This window comes from Dromiciops gliroides, chromosome 3 (assembly GCF_019393635.1).
Source record: "Dromiciops gliroides isolate mDroGli1 chromosome 3, mDroGli1.pri, whole genome shotgun sequence".
NCBI lineage: Eukaryota > Metazoa > Chordata > Mammalia > Microbiotheria > Microbiotheriidae > Dromiciops > Dromiciops gliroides.
Window position 1 is genome coordinate 356,258,245 of NC_057863.1, and position 22,613 is coordinate 356,280,857.

A 22,613-nucleotide genomic window follows, 5' to 3' on the forward strand; every position below is an offset into this window, starting at 1 on the left:
TGAAGTGTAACTCACTGGCTTTCTATGGGCATGGCAATCCAAGCAGATGGAGAAGACCGATGCTAGATTATCTCAATGCCCATCAAGAAATGCTTTTCGAACCAAATATGAGTAATGTCCTGTGTTTCTCATACACGTGCAATGCTACTGACCTGACTGACAATAATAGGAAAGATCAATTGTATTGTTTTTTCCAAGTGGGACATATTGACTTATTACCATTCGTTCCTATGCCTGATCCCTCCTGTGGCCAAAGGCATCCCTTTTTGTGACAACTGGATGAAGTCATAGTAGTCTCTGGACATGGAACACAGCGAACTTCCTTAATCTATATGGAGATTGACCTGTGACCTAAATTTCAATAGCACTGTACTCTAACCAACTGAGCTAGCCAGCCACAGACCTATCTGAAAAAATAAACAGCACTTTTGCCTTTTGTAAATATTGTTCACTACAGACATCCAAAATAGCTCACGATACCCTCTTGAGATAGATGTTACCTTCCTTACAGAGGGGCAAACTACAGCAAGATCTTAATTGATCCTAAAGGATATAGAGCTGGAATCAGTCTTAAGAGATCATCTAATCCAACCCCCTCCCTCATTTTATAGATAAGGAACCGGAACCTTAAGTGACTTGCCCAAAGTCACACCAGTAGTACATGGCAGAACTGGAATTTGAACCCCAATCTTCTAAATAGAAATCCAGTGCTCTTCCCAGCAGACCACAGTGATTTGGTGTCTATCTCATCTGCCAAGTTAGTGGCCATGTTGGACCCAGAAACCAGGAAATTGTGATTCCCAATTCCTTTCCTGCAGCAGGAGTCAAGCTTGATCCAGGTAAGTGTTTTTGTTCTTTTAGGATTGGCGATTCGATATGATACTCACATCTAGTGGCCCATTTTTAAGAACTAGAGGAGACAGAAAGTAATAGATGAGAGAGAAGGAAAATGCGGCCTCACTGCCCTGGGGCCAGCACAATGTACTTGTCTTTGGTTGTCGTTTGCAGTGCTTACAGCCGAGCTGAAACCTGAACTGCCGTCTCAAGCCCAGTGGAATCTACAGAGTAAATCCCCATGGAATCCAGCCACAGCCTCTCAAGCGCAAGAGATTAATGTACTAAAGCCCCTGAGAACTGGAATACAGTTTTCCTGGTATAACAGAACCTGTACAACAGGACCCTATAAATTTCTCTGCCCTGCAGCTTGCCTAGAAGAACCTGAAGCCCTCTAGCTATAGAGTTTATGTAGCTAAGGCTTCAAGTGTGTGTGTTCCTTCCCCTGACACCCCTCTGCTCTTCAAGGATTATCTGTTGTTAAGGCAGAGAATAAGTCTGGTCTCCACAATCCATTTCTTGAAAATGCCAATGACACTTCCACCAAATTCCCTCTAGTGGGGGTGGCATAGACGAAGTGAGAATATAATTACATGGGGTAATAAATAGATGGAAGCAGTCACTCTTCTCAAAGTAACAAGGGCAAAACAATTCACTTCTCTGGTCCTTCCAAGCTGCCCAAAGACATGAAGGCCTTCCCTTCAGTCAATAAACAGGGATCCCAGCAGAGTTCTCCATACAGTTCTGGCTTGATTCGAGCCCTCACACCTCCTAATTTTGTCGCCTCAGTTGCTTCAAGTGTGCCAGTGCAAAAGTTAGTACTCAATACTGATATTTATGTTTGTGCTATAGAACAGAATACATTCCCTGAATGAATTAAGCCCTTTAAAAAAGTTCTCCTACGTTTGCTATGATCATCCCATTCCACAGCAGACAGACCCTCAACATGATTCCCAATCCTACCCTTTTAAGAGGATGAGGAGCCTATCCCCATTCATAGCAAGCTGCAAGCCCCGATTAATGCACTTTGAGATGTCCATTCTTTTTCAGTGGTCGGTCCTCACCCCGCCGGCTCCTCCAGGCATGGTATTTCTTGATGCTCTTCTTCCAGGCAAAGCGCCAAATGCTAAACATGAAACACCAAGACACAGCATACATGGCCACTCCACCTGCCTTCACAAACCACTTGGGCTTAGGCGAGGCCATTTCACAGAAAAGAAGCCATGCACCGACCCCAATCCTCACTCCTGTGAACAGAGCCACAAAGAGAAAGTCTACCACATCCCCTGTGAAACTGTGATAGTGCCCTGTTTCCCGGAGGAACCATCGTATCTGTAGCAATGGGTTAGTGATCTCACTGCCAAAGAGAACGGCATTGACCTCAGTGCCTGACTCCCCAAGAGCAAGGGCCATGATGATGCCCAAGATACTCAGTGTGTGGTGAGCCAACATCAGAGCTCCCTCGGTCTGGAAGTAGACACACCAGCCAAGATCAAAGATGAAGTAGCCAAGGGTGAGACATAGAACATGCACTTGAAGTGGAGTGTTGGGTAATCCTGAAATAAATGAGAAGAGAATTAAATGGAGTAACTGAACCATGCTACCTTGCCCAGAGATCCAGTGCCATCTCCAAAGTTTCTATAGCTTCAACTGAAGCCAGAATATGGCAAGTACATTTCTTTGTTACTTTTAATACTTGCTTTTTGATGATAATATATCGCCTCTAGGGAAAACCTGTGTACCAAATTATTTTTAGAACCCAAGAGATTAATTTTGTATCAATTAGAACTGAACCAAGTCACCTGGGTATAAGAGATAGAACTCTGGATTTGGAGACAGGAAGACCTGGGTTCAAATCCTCCCTCAGATACTAGCTGTGTAATACTGGGAAAGTATTAACTTAATCTCTCTGACCCTCAGTTTCCTCATCTGTAAAATGGGGATAATAATAGCACCTTGTTTTATGAAAGGTACTTTGCAAACCTTTCAGCACTTTGGGTCATTTAGAATAAAATTTCATGACTGCATACTCAAAGATGAATTGTCCCTTATATTCTCATATCATATTTCCTTCCCTGGACGTCAAATTTATTTCTAAACCAATGTAGTAATAATAGCAAGTAGCAGAAAATAGTAGAAAGATAGTAGCCTTGTTCCTATGCTCAAAGTGGATTACAGTCATTGCAGCATATTATCAGTATACCTGAGCAGCTAAGTGGCACAGTCGATGGAGTGCCAGGCCTGGAGTCAGGTAGACTCATCTTCCTGAGTTCAAATCTGGCCTCAGACACTTACTAGCTGTGTGACCTTGGGAAAATCACTTAACCTTGTTTGCCTCAGTTTCCTTATCTGTAAAAATGAGCTGGAAAAGGAAATGGCAAACCATTCTAGTATCTTTACCAAGAAAACCCCAAATGGGATTACAAGGAGTTGGACATGACTGAAAAATAACTGAACATACATACCAGTATACCTGTGAAAAAGAGCCTACAGAACTAACATGCTTAATTCACATGAATATTTCTATTATGAAACAAAGTTTGAAGGCTGCTTTCTTCTAGTAATGGAAATTGAGGAATAAACCTAGGAGTTCAACAGGGGACCATACAAAATCAATGGCTGAGAAATGTTGACAGCTAAGAAGGAGAAAAAAGCTTTTGCGCACTCTACTCTAACCAACATTTACTCTGGTTGGATACTCAGTGAGTGGTATCTAAATAGCATGACACACTTTCCCCAGGCCCTACTCACAACTGAGGCACTAGGAAAGTGGAATCTCTGTTCAAGTACATGGACATATAAAGCAATAAATGTGTAGCAGAGAGATGAGTGTCTCAGCATCAATCCTAATGGAAATAATCCTTCAATGCTCCAATTCTATAGAAAATTCCCTTTCTTCCAAGGCATCCCCCAGTCCATAAATCCCAAGGAAAAATTCCTGAAACCCACCTGGGTGAGTAAAAGGCCAGGGACCATCAATAAAGCCAATATAAGCAGAGAAGCCTATGGAAAGAACTCCATGGGTAAAGGTAACCAGTCTGCAGCTCCATTCATAGCTCCGATGCTTATTCAAGCGGCAGAAGGAGAGGTAGAGTGAGAGCCAGCCACACAGGCTGCACAGAACCTGCAGACACAAAGCAGCTGCCATCCTGTCACAGAGAAACCAAAACCAGACACATCAAGGGGAGCTCACCCTAAAAAGACAAGTCATGGTTTTTGTAAGCATGCATCTTCATCTCTGATGCAAAGTGCTATGAAACCACAAACCCACATGCACACAAATAACTTGTCGTGTTGTTGCAATGACTCTTCTTCCCAACCTACAGGACCACAAATTTTCTATTCAAATTTAGATGGAACTTCTCCTGACCCTGCATTACCCCGAGAGAGCATGCTCTAAAAAGGCAAGCTGCAGAAGGGTCCTTGGGAGCCTTGCTGTACTTAGGATGGTACCTAGCATGAGCTCTTTTGCTGACTTACCCTGTGGCCTCCAGGAAGTCACTTTACTTCTCCCTGCATTAGCTCCTCTAGGGCAGGGCAGCTTTAATAACATACATGTGAGGAGAATGCATTCGCATTTCAAAAACCTCAGTGAATCTTTTCCTGGGAGAAACTAGAAGAATTGCAACCACAGAACTCTGAACAACTGTGACATGAGTGAAGCAGATCTTCCATTTTTCTGCACACTATATATTTTGTGTTTTTTCTGTATATCCTTCTACATGTATATGTTGTCTCCTCCAATAAACTATAGGCTCCTTACAAGCTAGTACTGTTTTTGTCTCTGTATCTCCTGTGCCCAACACAATGCCTGGCCCGGTTTTGTTTGTTTTTAATGAGGGGGTTGAAATAGATGGCTTCCAAGACCTCTTCTAGCTCGAAATCCTATAAACCACTTTTGATGGTATAACTCATCATCCCACAAAGCTACTCATCCCATTTTCAGATGGCTCAGATTGTTAGGAAATGCTTCTTTGTTGTTGTCTAGTAATTTTTCAGTCACGTCTGACTCTTCATGACCCCGTTTGGGGGTTTTCTTGGCAAAGACATTTCTTTCTCCAGTTCATTTGACAGATGAGGAAACTGAGGCAAACAGACAAGTGACTTGCCCAGGGTCACACAGCTAGTCTCTGAGACTGGATTTGATCTCAGCTGCTTAATAAATGTTTGTTGACTGAAGGACTGGTTGATTAAATGAGGCTTTTCACACATGGCCAAAATGTGTACTGACTTATTATAGAAGATTGAGGTATGGAATGGGGAGAAGGAATATCACTAAGAAGTTTGGTTTTTTATATTCATCAACAAAACATGTTTTTAAAAAGAAATTGCTATTGTTTGTTGTCATTAAGGGACAATTTTAATCTGACACCACACACATCCAAGGTTAGGTTTTAAGTCACATGCTTATCAGAGCCTTGGAGTAAAAATCAAAATGCAAGGACAGCTTTAAATCAAGTTAGATTAAAAAGTTCACAGATGTTCTGCAATGAAGAAAAGCAACAATCCAGCCAGAGTTGTATTCAATTCTGAATTCTACACAAACCTTCATTAAAGGGGGAAAAAGGGGATGAGGAAAGGAAGGAAGCAACTTTAGTTTTCCTATAGAAATAACTTTTTAAAGACATTTTTGGGATAATTAAACAAAGGCAGAAAGTTTCACTTAGGAATTTGCCCAAGTTGGGACTGGAAAAACTATAACTGGATGAATTTAATCATTCAAGATGGGATTATGCAAATTACTTCATTATTTTTGTATCCATAAAGTGCTTCCCTATAAGTATAAACAAGGCCAAAAACATTTCTTGTCTCCCTCTCATTTCAACAGGAATTTTCTGTACCATTATAACAGTTTGTAACTTCCATTTTGATAGGTGGAACAGTGCCTATGGACCAATGAATTATAATACAGCAGGATTTTTCCCCAACTCATAAACCACTCCCCAAAGTATATTCAAATAAAGACTTCTACCCAACCACATCCTATCACACTTTCATCATCTAAAATTCATTCCAGGAGGTGTGGTATGATGTTTTAACACTTAAAGAAAGAAACAGGAGACATGAGTTCTAGTCTGCCACCAAAGGTTTAGATAGGATTTAAAGCTAGAACAAACCTTTGAAGTCATCTAATTCAAACCCTCTCATTTTACAGATAAGGAAACTGAGGCCCAGTGAGCTTAATCATACAGTTGAACTCCCTAATTTTTCACCTGAGGAAACAGACCCAGAAAGGTTAAAGTGTTCCCTGAAGTTGTGTGACCTTCCTCATCTGGAAAATTAGGGAGTTGGACTATATGATTAACCTCTCTGGACCTGAGTTTCCTTATCTGTAAATGAGGGGGTTGAATTAGATGACATCAAAAGTACCTCTCAGCTCTAAACTGTATGAACCCATCTCGAAGGTCCCTTGTAGTTCTAACATTCTATGCTTCTGGATAAATTTTATAGAAAAACAACCAATTTTCAGAAAATAGAATGAAAAAAAAAACCAACAGTGTCGCAGGACACCTGTAATGAAAAGAAAGAAAGCACCCACCCATCCTCCCTCCTAAAGGTCAGTAGCTAAGGTAAGACGGATCAGCCTCTTTAGACATGCTCATAATACTTGGTATTTATAGAGCTATTTTCTTCTATGGGATCCTAATTCCCTGACAGCATGTACACACTAACCCACTTGCAAATACTAAGCCTAAAGAAATAAGTGGATAGCCAACTAAAGAGAGATTTGTTATGGAGAGATACTCACCTACAGTCAAGTTCGGGAGGGCAGTATGGAGAAACAAAGTTTAAAGCTATCTCGACCCCCGCCCCAATACATAGATACTTTCTCCTAAGCCTAAAGGCAGTCACTGCAAATACCAAGGATCTCTTTTCACACTCTGACCTGCTCTGCAGTTCAAGAGTTCTAGGGTATCTGTCAGCCCCTCTTCACACCACCCAGGACTCTGCCACTGACAGTCTCAGTTGGGGAAGACCAAGGAGAGCTGGATCTGCTACTTACTTACTCTCCTTAAGGCTGGAATTTAGGCCAACAATCTGCACGCCAAGGAAGCCCTGGGCAGGAAGAACAGGATGACAGGAGTGAGGTGTAAAATTCAAGGATGGAAGTGCAGAGTGCTAGGACTGTGGTAAGGCTTCGAAGTGGTGAAGGGATAGGGTACTGGACTTAAAGTCAGGAAAACCCGAGTCCTAATCCTGCCTTACACACATGTGTTTGGGTGACAAAAGGCAAATAACTTAACCTCTCTTGGCATCTGTTTTCTCCATCTATAAAATGGAGATAAAAATAGCACCAGAATCCACGTGAGGACCATATGTATGTATAAAGTGCTTTGCAAACCTTAAACACTATATCAGTACTAATTATTATGATGTATGGAATACAGGGTCCAGGATATTAACTGTGGAGTGTGAGGAGTGGGCAAGTGCAGAGTGCAAGACATAGGATGCAGGAGGGAGGAGGATGCTGAATTTTAGGAGCAAGGGTAAGAATTCTGGGTACAGGATTCCTTGAGAAGCATGCGAGGAATAGGAGCAGAATGGGAACAGTGGGAGGCGGAGAGGGTGGTGGCTCAGGATGGGGCCAGCGAGGGGAGAGCAAGGGCCTTCGCTGGGAGGGAGGCGGGGGAGGGGGAGGGAGAATGCCTCTCCCTCCCTCTTCCACCGACCACATACCGGGGCGCTCTGGGGTGCGGGAGAGTGGGGATTGGGGCCGAGGATTCGCACCACCCGGGTACCTGCAAGCGAGAGCCGAGCGGAGCCGGGCAGGGCCGGGCGTGGAAAAGCAGCAAGGATGCTGCCGCCGCCGCCGCTACTGATGCTTTGGATGCTGTGGATGCTGCCGCTGCTGCCGCGGGCTCCTCGGAACCCTAGCTCTCAGGCCCAGATCCAGGCAACAGGAAGCAGCGAGGTGGGCGGGCAAGGAGGCGTCGGGGGTCTGGGGGCACCTGGTGGCGGGGAGGACGGAGCGCAGAAACCGAGCTGGGCGGGAGGAGGAGAAGGCCCCCTAGGAGGGGGCCCGAGCGCCCCCCACGTAGCCAGGGCGGAGCTTGGAATGAAATGTGCCCTTCGGGGCTGAACGGACCGGAGCCTCCTCTTTGTGTTTAGTGGTTGTTTTCCCAAGCTAGGCCAGCCTCCGCTCGCGCCCCCTCTGCTTTAATTCGGTCCTGGGAAGGGTCCGTAACTGGATCCGCGATACGTGCCCTCTGCCAACGCAGTCCCATCCAACCACGTTTTCTTTCACCCTGTTTTTTCTGTGGATGCTTCCCGGACGCTAAGAGTCAGAGGGCTGAGTTAGAGAGCTGCCCTTGAAACCAAGTAGAGGTGAGCTTAAAATCCTGCCTCTGAAACCTCCTGTCTGTGTGATTGGGGGGAGTTAATCCACTTCTCAGTGCTCTAGGGTAACTCTCTTAAGACTAAGTTGCAAACAAGGTGCTATTTCTTCACATAAGTGTTTCCTATACCAGTGAAATAACAAGTTTACTCTCTATCCTCTCTTCCCATAAATCCTCCGTTGAGGTTATACCTTTGTTTCTTTGCCGTTCGTTTAATATCGTTAAATGGGTAACATTTAAATCAATATAGGAAAAAAAAGTGTATGTTGTGTTGTATAGATATCTATATGCCTATATATATATATATCTGTAGATTTATAAAAATATATAGATACATAGATATCTAAAGATATCTGTGTGTATATGTATGTATGTATATATGTTGACCACATAGATACATATAGAGCTATCTATGTGTATCTGTATATCTATAGACATTTATATGTATCTATACACACATATATACCCACTTTTTTTTTGAATATTGATTTGTATGTTATCCATTTAGAAGACAAAAGTGTAACTTCAATGGAGAACCTATGGGAAGAGAGGATAGGGACTGAAGATAGATAGATAGATAGATAGATACATACATACATACACGAATGCATGCATGCACATACATATTTGTGTTACATGCATGCACAGTTTTGCTATATTGACTTGTATGTTATCCTTTTAATATAGAGAGAAATCTTTATATTTAAATTATATATACTTTTATTTACTATATTGATTTGCATGTTATCCACTTAATGATATTAAAAGAACAGCAGGGAGACAAAGATGTAATCTCAATAGGGAATCTATGAGAAGAGAATATTGAGATTGAACCTATGATTGCACTGGTATAATTACATAGATATCTAAATCTATCCTCATGTATTTAGATACAGATACATATACAGAGGTATATATATATTAGAATAATAATATATATATTTTAGCAGAAAACCAAGATTAAGAAGTGGAAAATTTTCCTTCCTGTCTTCCTCCATCACTGTTTTCAAAGAATTTAGAGTGGTGAGACCACAGAGTACTGAATCAGAAATAAAATTGACAGGTTGCCTATTCAAGTTCTGCCACTTGTTGTCTGTGTGACTTCAGCAACTCATTTAACCTCTACAGGCTTTAGTTTCATTATCTGTAAGATAAGGGGTTGGGCTATACAATGTTTTTCAGCTCTAAATCCTATGAGTTTAAGGCTGTTGCTGCTAATAGAAGAGTTGGGTGTGGTTTTAGTATGACTGGATTATCAAGTTTCAAAACTCCCCAGAACTAGGTTCCAAATCTTGATATATTAGACAGGTTCATGCACAATTTTCACAATATCTGTAAAACCAAAAGTCATAATGTCCTCAAGAATCACATTTTAGGGTTGTTTTTTGTTTTTGTTTTATTTTGTTTTGTGGGGCAATGGGGGTTAAGTGACTTTCCCAGGGTCACACAGCTAGTGTCAAGTGCCTGAGGCCGGATCTGAACTCAGGTACTCCTGAATCCAGGGCTGGTACTTTATCCACTGCTCCACCTCGCTGCCCCCCCCCCCACATTTTAGTTTTAAAGGAGTTGCCAGAGATGTTTTCATCATGTGTCCAAAAGCAGCTACTTTATATTGCACTAGGTTATCTCAAATTGCACTGTTCATGATAAGCGTGAGTAAAACTTTTACCATGAAAATGCCAGACATTATGCCAAAATCTTTGGCAAAAGAGGCAGAAAAATTTTAGAAGAATTTGGTTGATGAAGCCATTTGATGACAGGAAGTATTTTTCATTTTTTCATTGCATCTCCAGAACCTAGAATAATTCCTTGTACATAGTAAGTACTTTATAAATGCTGCTGGATGGGATTGGCAGATCCTCCAAATTAAATCAACACATATTTTAATACCTGATTATTTTAATGCAAGGATGGGTATAAGGGATAAAAACATGGTGCAAGATCAATAAATGAAAGAAGCCAAAGGTTTGTAGACCACTCAGAAGCCTCCCACCTATCTAATCATAGTTTTTTTTCCTCTAAAAATAAATGGAAATGTATTGGAAATGTTTAACATGGAATAGCATCACACACACAAATGAAATTGACTTAATCTTAACAGATAAGAAACAACTGATTGCCAGTATGGGATTAATTTCCAAATCTGCTGTTTGTGTACAGTTATACTATTGACTTGTTAGAGAAAAGACCAAAATTGACACCAAATTAGAAGGAAGAATAACAATGATATGTTTGATTAATTAACATATTACAGATGACCTATTTAAACATACTACTAAACCCCAAAATAGTGAGAAATAGATAAAAGGAAAGATACTGATATGGACTGTCATGATAGCTATGGAAGTTTAATTAATGTCAAGCAGTTGTTACAATGAGAAGTCCAAAATGCCTCATCCAGCAAACAATCTCTATACCAAGCAAAGAGATATGGCCCTGGATTCAGGAGGACCTGAGTTCAAATTTGGCCTCAGACACTTGACACTAGCTGTGTGACCCTGGGCAAGTCACTTAATCCTCATTGCCCCGCAAAAAAATAAAAATAAAAATAAATGTGTATATATGTGTGTATGTATAGATGGATATGTATTATGTGTATATATGTGTGTGTGTATATATATGTGTGTGTGTGTATGTGTATATATATATATATATATATATATATATATATATATATATATATATATATATATATATATATATATATATATATATATATATATATATATATATATATATATATATATAATGTTGGGTCCACAGAAAATTTGGTATTATACACAACTAAGTTATATCATTCAAATAGTATTTAAATTTAAAGATAAAATAGATGAAAAATGGACAAGATCTATTAAGATTTCTAAAACATTTGGACTCTGACATTACAATTACTTCCAGTTCTTCATGAGCCCATTTGGGGTTTTCTTCGCAAAGATATTGGAGTAGTTTGCCATTTCCTTCTCCAGCTTATTTTACAGATGAGGAAAGTGAGGCAAACAGTGTTAAGAAACTTGCCCAGGCTAGGTGGCGCAGTGGATAAAGCACCGGCCCTGGATTCAGGAGGACCTGAGTTCAAATCCGGCCTCAGACGCTTGGCAGTTACTAGCTGTGTGACCCTGGGAAAGTCACTTAACCCCCATTGCCCCGCAAAAAAAAAAAAAAAAGAAAAGAAAAAGAAATTTGCCCAGAGTCACACAGCTAGTAAGTGTCTGAGGCAGAATTTGAATTCAGGTCTTCATGACTCCAAGTCCAGTGCCTTATCCACTGTGCCACCTAGTTGCCCTTATAATTACTAGTGTACAGATTAAGAAAGTAGAAATAGCACTTTAAAAAACAACCACATTTAGGGAAGACTTCTGAACCAGGTGAATATACACAGAAGAGGTCCATAAAAGAAGCAACACCATTTTGAGGGCATTATGGAATTGGTTCTCAAGAAAACTGGGAAGATGTCATGTGATTAGAAGAAAAGAATCACATTTTGTTATAATTACTGAAAAGATAAATAAGACTATCAACAACTACTCACCCTAGATCTACTTTCTAATGTCCACAAAAATTTTATTTGGATAATTTACACACATATTGAAGGCATCCTTTTATTTTTTAGAGAAAAACTCAAAATTGTTTTATTTTGTATTTCTCTAATTAGTAATTTGGTACATCTTTCTTCTTTAAACAATATTTTATTTTTTCCAGTTACATGTAAAGACAGTTTTAACATTCATTTTTTTAATAAAATATTGAGCTCCAAGTTTTCTCCCTTCCTCCTCCCCGACTCCCCCCCAGCAATTTGATATGGGTTATATATGTATAATCATGTAAAAGGTATTTCCATATTAGTCATGTTATGAAAGAAGAAACAGAAGAAAAGGAAAAAACAATGAAAAAATAAAGTAAAATCTGCATTCAGACTCCATCAGTTCTTTCACTGGAGGTAGAGAGCATTTTCCTTCATGAGTCTTTTGGAATTGTCTTGAATCATTGTCTTGCTGAGAAGAGCTAAGAATCTCATAGTTGATCATCACACAATGTTACTGTTACTGTGTACAATGTTCTCCTGGTTCTGCTCACTTCAGTTTGCATCAGTTCATATAAATTTTTCCAGGTTTTTCTGAAATCTGCCTGCTCATCACTTTTTATAGTACAATAGTAATCCATTAATTCATATACTACAACTTAATCAGACATTCTACAATTGACGGGTATCCCCTAAATTCCAATTTTTCCCACCATAAAAAGAGCTGCTATAAATATTTTTGTACTGTATTTGTGCTGTAAATATTTTGTCTCTTAATGATCTCTTTGGGATACAGACCTAGTAGTGATATTGCTGGGTCAAAAGGTATGAACAGTTTGATTGCCCTATGGGTATAGTTCTAAATTGCTCTGCAGAATATTTGGATCAGTTCACAACTGCACCAACAGGGCATTAGTGTCCCAATTTTTTGACATCCTCTCCAAAATTTATCATTTTCCTTTCCTGTCATATTAGCCAATCTGATAGGTGTGAGGTGGTACCTAAGAGTTGTTTTAATTTTCATTTCTCTAATCAATAGTGATTTAGAGCATTTTTTCATATGACTATAGATAGCTTTGATTTCTTCATCTGAAAACTGCCTGTTCATATCCTTTGACCATTTATCAATTGTGGAATGACTTATACTATTACAAATTTGACTCAGTTCTCTATCTATTTAAGAAATAAGGTTTGTATCAGAGACACATGCTGTAAAAATTGTTTCCCAGCTTTCTGCTTTCCTTCTAATCTTAGCTACATTTATTTTGTTTGTACAAAACTTTTTAAACTTAATATAATCAAAATTATCATTTTATATCTCATAATGCTCTCTATCTCTTGTTTGGACATCAATTCTTCCCTTCTCCATAGATCTGATAGGGAAACTATTAGTTACTCTCCTAATTTTCTTATGGTATCACCCTTTATGTCTAAATCATGTACCCATTTTAGCCTTATCTTGGTATATGGTGTAAGGTGTTGGTCTATACCTCATTTCTGTTTTCCAGTTTTCCCCAGTAGTTTTTGTCAAATAGTGAGTTCTGATCACGGAGGATGGTTTCTTTGGATTTAATCAAACATTAAATTACTGTGGTCATTTAGTACTATATATCGGGTACCTAGTCTATTCCACTGATCCACCACTGTATTTCTTAGCCAGTGCCAGGTAGTTTTGATGATTTCTGTTTTATAATATAGTTTGAGATCTAGTATGGATAGGCCACCTTCCTTTGCATTTTTTCATTAATTCCCTTGATATTCTTGATCTTTTGTTCTTCCAGATGAATTTGGTTATTGTATTTTTCTAGCTCTATAAAAGAATATTTTGGTAGTTTGACTGGAATGTCACTGAATAAGTGAATTAATTTAGGTAGAGTTGTCATTTTTATTACATTGGCACTGCCTACCCATGAGCAATGAATATATTTCCAATTACTTAGATCTGACTTTATTTGTGTGAAGAATGTTTTATAATTTGTCTTTATATAGTTTCTACATTTGTCTTGGCAGGTAGACTCCCAAGTATTTTATATTGTCTACAATTATTTTAAGTGGAATTTCTCTTTCTGTCTCTTGCTGCTTGGCTTTATTAATAATATATAGAAATGCTGGTGATTTATGTGGGTTTATTTTATATCCTACAACTTTACTAAAGCTGTTCAATTTTTCAAGTAGGTTTTTAGTTGATTCTCTAAGTATATCATCATGTCATCTACAAAGAGTGATAGCTTTATTTCCTCATTGCCTGTTCTAATTCCTTCAATTGCTTTTTCTTCTTTTATTGCTAAAACTAACATCCCTAACACTATTGAATAATAGTGGTGATAATGGGCATCCTTGCTTCCTCCCTGATCTTATTGGGAAAGCTTCTAGCTTATCCCCATTACAGATAATGCTTGCTGATGATTTTAGATAGATACTACTTATGATTTTAAGGGAAGGTCTATACTCTTTAGTGTTTTTATTAGGAATGGGTGAAGACAACTTTGGTAAAAATATAAGAAGAGAATAGATAGACTCCTTCAAACTATATTGTGTAGCAGAGCAGTTTTTTACAGTCACACAACTAAAACGTATAGATAATATAAGATTCTATTTCCCTTTCTGCCCAATTACTATAAAAAGGCATTTGACTCAGGAGAGCAAAATTCATCCTTAAATGATCTCCCCCAACAAGGCTTTTCCTATGAATATGTTAAAATCATAAATGATTCTTGATAGGCAATAGCAGATATAATTTTGTTTGATTATCCTCCAATTGTTAAAATCAAATATATACATGTAAGTACAAATAAATAGTGATGTGTAATATTATATAATATGTTATATATAATATAACAATTATACATGATATAGAAATTTTACATACACATATAATACACATGTATATACATATACATACACATACTTGCTAATGATGCTTGCCACTGTCTTTGAGGATGTGCAGAGCAGAATTGAAGAATCCAAATATAAAAGGTATTACCTATAGATACTAAAGTCCTCTAGGTGTTCCTATTTATGGATGATATTGAACTGATTGCTTTGAGCCCCAGAACATTGCAGACCCTTCCAAATAATGTGGATAATCACCTAAAAGAGTTTGGCTGGACTATCCACCTGGGAAAAAACCAAGTATATAAAAAATAGCTATTTCTAGACTTCAATATATAGTTGCATGAAAAGCCCATAGATCAAATCCATTGGAACATACATCTTGAACAGACATGGCAGATGAACAGTGAACTGAATTAGGACTAAACAGAAGGAAAAGAGTAGATTAAGTCAACTTGAGAAGTTTTGTAACACTTTGAATGGCCCCAAGCATCTCCCTAAAACAAAGGTCTATCTTTTTTTTTTAATACCAATGTTCTTCTAATGATATTGTGTGGTTTCAAATGAGAGAATACCACTATCAACAATTAACTGAAGGAAAATGATGAGTGAAAAAGGTCACCAAGAAAGATACATGATTGGAAAAGGTAGACCAGTCATATAGTAAGGGATAACAGGTGAACATCTTACACTGTTACTGTTACATTGTAAAGAAAATTAGAGGAAGTCTCATAGCACATTGAACTTATTTGCAAGAAGACATGAGCAAAGGTCACACAGGATGAGAAAGTGTAGAGGGGCTTCTATCTGTACTATTGGAGGAAGTACCTGATATTATGAGATCACAGATCCATTTAGGAAATATGTATATGTTTAGTGGGCATATGTGCACATGTGCATCTATAACCACATACATACATACGTATGTGTAAAGAATTAATTGTTATTTGAGGTTTTTATGACCCCCATCTTTTGGCTAGAATTTTTTTTAAAAAAAACCTTGGCGCACGCACTGGCCTCTAGAGCTCTGCAAATGGCACGGTGCTCCACCCACTGGTTGTAGCTGTTGCCATGGCACTGGCACCTCACGTCATCACCACTCGCTGACGCCTACATGGGCCTGGCAAAATTATAATGATTGGAAGCCTAGTGAGGGCAGTCGTGTGACTGTCAGAGTGGCCAGCCAATTGGCTGGGGGTTGTCCGGGGTCTGCTGGGAGGAAGGGAGGAGATTCACCATTCTGGCTTGAAGCTGGAAGGCAACAGGACGCTGCTGTGTGTTCTCAGCTGATTCCTGTGCGGTGGTGTTATTCAGGTTGTATAATTTCCCTTTTTCCCATTTTATTTCCTTTCCCTCGATCCTACTAATCCTGTTTGTGGTGTTTTTTTTTTTTTAGTTCATTCTTGTTAAATAAATTCTGCTCTGTTTTGAGGGAGGCTGCCAGTCTCCTTCCTTGCCCCAATATTGTGGTGAGCCGCTTAGCTAACACTCCCCAATTAAAAATTGGTCCCTACATATGCAAATAAGTATGCATGTCTCAGTGTGGGTATAATGCTTAGAGAACAGTTAGAAAGATCTGGGTTCAAGTTTGTCCTCTGATACTTCCTGGCAATGTGACTCTGGACTGGTTACTTAATCCTTCCATGTTCCAAGAAAGTCTCTAAGACTATATTGAAGATCTGCATTGGTAGAAGGAGTTACTTTGCCAGTTCCCTACACCAGTGAAATCACATGTCTGAACAAAATAAACATGCATATGCATGCATGCATAAATATACCTCATAGAGATATCTGTAGGAAATTGCCCCATTATGAACAATGCAGTATAACTTTGGATTCCGTAAATATTAATAATAATAATTCCTATAATATCCCTGGGTGAGGATAAAAATGAAGAAAAGGTAGATTAAGAAGTTCCTTGGTGGGATAGGGCGCCTAAAACAGAAGAGGCCCTTATGTGGTGGAATGTGTCAGAAAGTCTCTGATCATCCTTGAGAGAGTCACAGGGCAAGAAAGAACCATGAGAATAATTCATGTAAACATTGCACTCTAAATTTACAAAGTGCTTTCTCCACGGTATTTCATCTCAAAATTTTCCCCAGCTAGATTCTAAGTGCATGTTTCTAGAGGGCAAGAACATTATCAGGCAACTATGTCAGAGGCAGCTTGGAACATTGGAAAAATCATAGGTTCTGGGTGCAGGAAAACCTTAGTTCAAATTCTACCTCTGATAGCTACCAACTCTATGAATTAGGAGAAGCCAAGTAACCTCCCTAGGCCACGGTTTTCTCATCTTAAAAAGGCAGAAGTTGGAATGGAAGATCTTTGAGTTGTCCCTTCTAGAAGTATCATCTTAAATCTGGGGTTCCTAACCTTGGACTGCAAATTTGTTGTTTAAAATAGTTTGATAATTACATTTCAATATCATTGGTTTCCTTTGTAATCTTTTGTATTTTACTGTACACATTTAAAAACATTATTCTAAGGAGGGGTCCCTAAGCTTCACTAAATTGCCAAAGGGGTCTGTGACAAACACAAAAATTTAGAATCCCTGCCTTAAATGTATTTTTTATATCACCTTCGTTCCCTTTCCCCACCCTGCCTTTCCCTCCCACAGGACTGAGACAATGTTGGGTACATGCACTGTAGGCTTTGAATTCAAGTCAGTTCACATCAGCAAACATTTATCAAACTCTTGTGGACAGTCAAGGTGTCAGAGGGAGGATTGGAAATCAGTCTTTGTAACTGCTCTCTATTCAAACTACCTACATCCATTTTTATGTACATAGTGTTTTGGACTACTTATATACATGTATGTTCACTCCCATATGTGTATGTGTTTGTTTAAATTACTCACTTTACCTTTTAACTGATTTTTTTTTCCATTTACTGTCATCCATTAACACAGAAAGGCCACTAGGGCACATAGTTCTATACTGTCAAAAGGGGACAGCTAGGTGGTGCAGTGGATAGAGCACCGGCCCTGGAGTCAGGAGGATCTGAGTTCAAATCCAGCCTCAGACACTTAACACTTACTAGCTGTGTGACCCTGGACAAGTCACTTAACCCCAATTGCCTCACTAAAGAAAAATAAAAATATATACTGTCAAAAGTTTGGGTCCAAATAAAATAAGACAAGGTATGTGAGGAAGGGAAGGGGAGGAGGAGGAGAGGTTGATCCTGCCTCTGACAATTTCACTGTACACAGACACTTAATATGTATATATTTGTTGAATTGAACAGACTTAAATTCAAAACCTATTATGTATATACCTAACACTATACTGAGTTTTGTGGAAATTATAAAAAGAATCATTTAAGATAGGAATTCTTTTTTTTTTACATATAAGGTATTTTATTTTTCCATTACATGTAAAGATAGTTCTCAACTTTTGTTTATACAAGCTTTACAATTTCTGATTTTTCTCCCTCCCTCCCCTCCCTCCCCCCTCCCCTATACAGCAGGTAATCTGATATAGGTTATATCTATATATCTATATGCATATACATATACATATATATATCTATACACACACACATATATATATACACATAATAACATTAATCCTATTTCTGCATTAGTCCTGTTATGAGAAAAAATCAGAGCAATGATGAAAAAAACTCAAAATAGAAAAAAAAACCAACAGCACCAAAAACAAAAGAAATTAGTATGGTTCATTCAGCATCTATACTCCACAGTTCTTTTTTTTTTCCTTGGATTTGGAGATCCTCTTCTATCATGAGTTCCCTGGAACTCTTCTGTACCATTGCATTGGTGAGCAGAATATAGTCCATCACAGTAGATCAACACTCAATGTTGATGATACTGTGTACAATGTTCTTCTGGTTCTGCTCATGTTGCTCATCATCAGCTCATGTAAGACCCTCCAGGTTTCTCTGAACTCCTCCTGCTCATCATTTCTTACAGCACAATAGTATTCCATTGTATTCATATACCACAACTTGTTCAGCCATTCCCCAATTGATGGGCACCCACTCAACTTCCAATTCCTTGCTACCACGTAAAGAGCAGCTATAAATATTTTTGTACATGTGGGTCCCTTTCCCCTTTCCATGATTTCTTTGGGAAAAAGACCTAAAAAAGTGGTATTGCTGGGTCAAAGGGTATGCACAACTTTATCACCCTTTGGGCATAATTCCAAATTGCTCTCCAGAATGGTTGGATCAGTTCACAGCTCCACCAACAATGAATTAGTGTTCCAATTTTCCCACAGTTTCTCCAACATTTATTATTTTCCTTTTTTGTCATTTTAGCCAATCTGATAGGTATCAGGTGGTACCTCAGAGTTGTTTTAATTTGCATAAGATAGGAATTCTTAACCTTTCTATGTGTCATGCACCCAGAGTCCTTCTCAGAATAATATTGTTAAATGAATAAAATACATGGGATTTACAGAAGAAACTAGTTAGATCAAAATAAAATTATCAATTTTTTTTTAAAAGTTCACAGAGAGGGGCAGCTAGGTGGTGCAGTAGATAGAGCTCCAGCCCTGGAATCAGGAGTACCTGCGTTCAAATCCGGCCTCAGACACTTGACACTAGCTGTGTGACCCTGGGCAAGTCACTTAACCCCAAATGCCTCACTAAAAACAAAAAGTTCACAGACACCAAATTAAGAATACATAATATATTTTTCTCATACACACATACATATATTGTGTGCTAGGTTCTGGGAATACAAAAGACAAATATGACACAAGCCTTGTTAATCTAGAAACTAAAAAAGTAATTAGGAGAAAGATGAGGATACAAATAACTATGATACAAGAGAGAGTGAGATGAGTACAAAGAAGAGATTCTGGAAGTTTTATTCGATTTTTGAGGAGGAAGAGATCACTTTGATCACTTTCACTTGGGTCATCAGAGTAAGTGCTTGTTGATGACTTTGTAGAGGAATCAGAATCTGTTGAGTTTTGAAGGAAGGGTGGAGCCTTAACAAACAGAGGTAGGAAGGGGTAAGGAAAGTACATTGGGGGAGGGGAGCACATGCTCAATGTGAGTGAAGATGCAAAGATGGAAAGGGGCAGGACAAGAACAGAGGATGAAGATTAATCCAGATTGACTGGAATGCAGGCTATAGGAGGGGGAGTTGAATGAGACAAGAAAAGAGAGGTAAAATTGAGCCAACTTTTGAAGGGCTTTGAATGCCAGAATCTGGAATTTATGCTTTATTTCATATGCAATGGGAAGCCATTGAAGTCTTTTGAATAGAGTAATGACATCATGGAAATATAGTGGAAGATTACTCCAATAGTATTGTGGAAGATTGATTGAATGCGGTACCTACCAGAGTCATGAATAGTATGAAAGATGCTATTATAAAAACATAGGCAAGAAGAAATGACAGGCTGAGTGAGGGTGGGCGCCGTAGATAGAGATTGAGAGGTAGAAACAACTTACTTGGCAAATGAATGGGATGCTTGGGGTGAGAGAAAGGCAAGAATCAAATCAAAGATGACGTCAATGTAATGAGCCTGGATGATTAGGAGATTGGTCATATCATTTTAGAAATGGAAAAATTGAAAGGAAGACAAAGTTTTGGGAATAATTGATCAGTTCATTTTTAGCCATATTGCTACTGAGGTGCCGGCTGGATACCTTGATAAAACTATCCAGGAGGCAATTGAAAATATATGTCTAGGACTCTGGGGAAATGCTGGCACTAGATATACAGATTTGGCCATCATCTGTCCAGAGGGGCAATTAAAACCAAGAGAGGGTTCATAATTACTTTATAGACAGAGTGTGGAGAGAAAGAGAAGAGGCAGATTTGTATCTACTTTCAAAGGAAGAGAAGAAAATGAGAATCCTGAAGCAGTAACGGTGGAGTGACCTGAAAGGCAGAAGAAAAACCATGAACCTACAGTATCTCAGAAGCCCGTGGGAGAAGATATAAAGAGAGGAACCAGAGTGGGAAAACCAGTTCAAATTATCTCATGTCATAGAGTGGTTAATGATGATAAGGACCTAAAACATTGATTTTAGTGATAAGGAGGGCATTAGTGATCTTGGTGTGGTGATTGAGTGATTGGGATGCAGGCAAGTTGTCAAGAGATCAAGGACAGAATAGTAAATGAAGAAGTTTAGTCAGCAAATATAGGCAGATTACTCTTTCTAGGAGTTTGGTTGGGAAGGAAGAGAGAGAGAGAGAGAGAGAGAGAGAGAGAGAGAGAGAGAGAGAGACAGAGACAGAGACAGAGACAGAGAGAGACAGAGACAGAGAGACAGAGAGAGAGACAGAGAGACAGAGAGACAGAGAGAGAGAGAGAGAGAGAGAATGATAGTTTTAGGGATCCTATAGGTATTTGAATTTACTTAGGTGTCCATGCTGATGGAGCCTGTAATATTATTCCTCACCTTTGGGTTCATTTAAACATATAAAAAAATTTAAGTAGGGGTAAAAGCATTCATTAATCCTCTTTCCCTACTCCCCCATCCCCTACCTCCTAATGACTATATTTTTTGGTGTGTTTTTTTCATTTTTTAAAAATAAAAGTATTTTATTATTTTCCAGTTACATGTAGAGATAGTTTTCAACATTTATTTATATAAGATTTCCCATTTCAAATTTTTCTCCCTCCCTCCCCTTCTTCCCTCCTCCCCTAGACAGTAGGTAATCTGATATAGGTTTATATATATATAAAACAACATTAAATATATTTCTGCATTAGTCATGTTATAAGAGAAGAATCAGAGCAAAAAGAAAAAAACCTCAAAAAAGAAAAACAACAGCACCAAAAACAAAAGAAATAGTATGGTCCAATCAGCATCTATATTCCACAGTTCCTTTTTTTTTCTGGATTTGGAGAGCCTTTTCCATTATGAGTCCTTTGGAACTTTCTTGTACCATTGTACTGATAAGAAGAATCTAGTCTATCACAGTTGATCAACACATAATGTTGATTTTATTATATACAATGTTCTTCTGGTTCTGCTCATCTCACTCATCATCAGTTCATGCAAGTCCTTCCAGGTTTCTCTGAACTTCTCCTGCTCATTGTTTCTTACAGCAAAATAGAATTCCATTACATTCATATACCACAACTTGTTCAGCCATTCCCCAATTGATGGGCAGCCCCATAATTTCCATTTCCTTGCCACCACAAAAAGAGAAGCTATAAATATTTTTGTACATGTGGGTCCTTTTCCGTTTTTTATGATCTCTTTGGGAAAAAGACCCGAAAGTAGTATTGCTGAGTCAAAGGGTATGATCAGCTTTATAGCCCTTTGGGCATAATCCCAAATTGCTCTCCAGAATGGTTGGATCAGTTCACAGCTCCACCAACAATGCATCCTAATGACTATATTAATAAGATCATATGATATCTATTATTAGCAAGTTGCTGCTAAGGGAGAAGTCTAAACCCAGTTGGAGCTGATGGGCTGTAGACATCAGGAGCTCCCTCTTAGGCCCTTCCCCTCCCTGCAACTGATATGACCCATAAATAAGTATTAGAAGCTACTGGAGGCTGAGTAGTTAAGCCATGTTTCTCTTTATTTCTTTTATAAATAAAAACCAAATGTATATGAATTAAAACCAAAGGATCATGGGGTTAGGCAAAGTGTCAAACAAAGTGGTATTACTGTGAAAATGTGTTAGCTCAGGGATCAGGAGTTGGGGAAGGGAGATGTGCATATAGGTTTGGACATATGCCTACAATAGCATATGTTTGATCCAATGTGTTGAGAGAAATATAACCAATTATGTACTCAAGACAAGGCTAATGGCCCCTGTTGCCAACACTTCTTGCCCCCTTTTTTAGTACTCACATGTTGTTTGACTACTTTTTTGTGATAGATCTTTTATTGTCTTAAGGAAGTAATTGCCATAACTGGCAAAAACACCTCTTTAATTCTGTGACATAGTAAGTACAAGCTCTGATTGTTCACTCACAAGATTACAGTCAAGTCTCTAGATGTAGATTACCTAGAGCTGTAGATTGCCCCTTCAGCATATTTTCTGAACAAATGTCTAATATGAGGTTGGGTTCCAGCATCACCCCCTCACATTTCTGGACTTCCTTGTTTACCTTTTAGTCACTATGTGCCTTGAGGACACTGACCATATA

The 22,613-nt window shown here is 38.7% G+C and overlaps 1 protein-coding gene across 3 annotated transcripts; it reads right to left on the bottom strand.

Moving 5' to 3' along the window:
* Positions 1-481: 481 nt before the first annotated feature.
* On the bottom strand, positions 482-8,255 carry TLCD5 (TLC domain containing 5). Of its 3 annotated transcripts, none has more exons than XM_043991879.1 (5): positions 7,575-8,255; positions 6,843-6,891; positions 3,784-3,983; positions 1,798-2,390; positions 482-910 (listed from the first exon to the last, which is right to left on the bottom strand). In XM_043991879.1, the coding sequence occupies exons 3-4, from the start codon at positions 3,980-3,982 to the stop codon at positions 1,852-1,854; spliced, it is 738 nt and encodes a 245-aa protein (XP_043847814.1). In that variant the 5' UTR covers position 3,983; positions 6,843-6,891; positions 7,575-8,255; the 3' UTR covers positions 482-910; positions 1,798-1,851. The 3 variants fall into 3 exon arrangements, with proteins under 3 accessions (XP_043847814.1, XP_043847812.1, XP_043847813.1); XM_043991877.1 differs by having other exon boundaries at positions 6,839-6,891; XM_043991878.1 differs by lacking the exon at positions 6,843-6,891 and having other exon boundaries at positions 7,575-8,251.
* Positions 8,256-22,613: the final 14,358 nt, after the last annotated feature.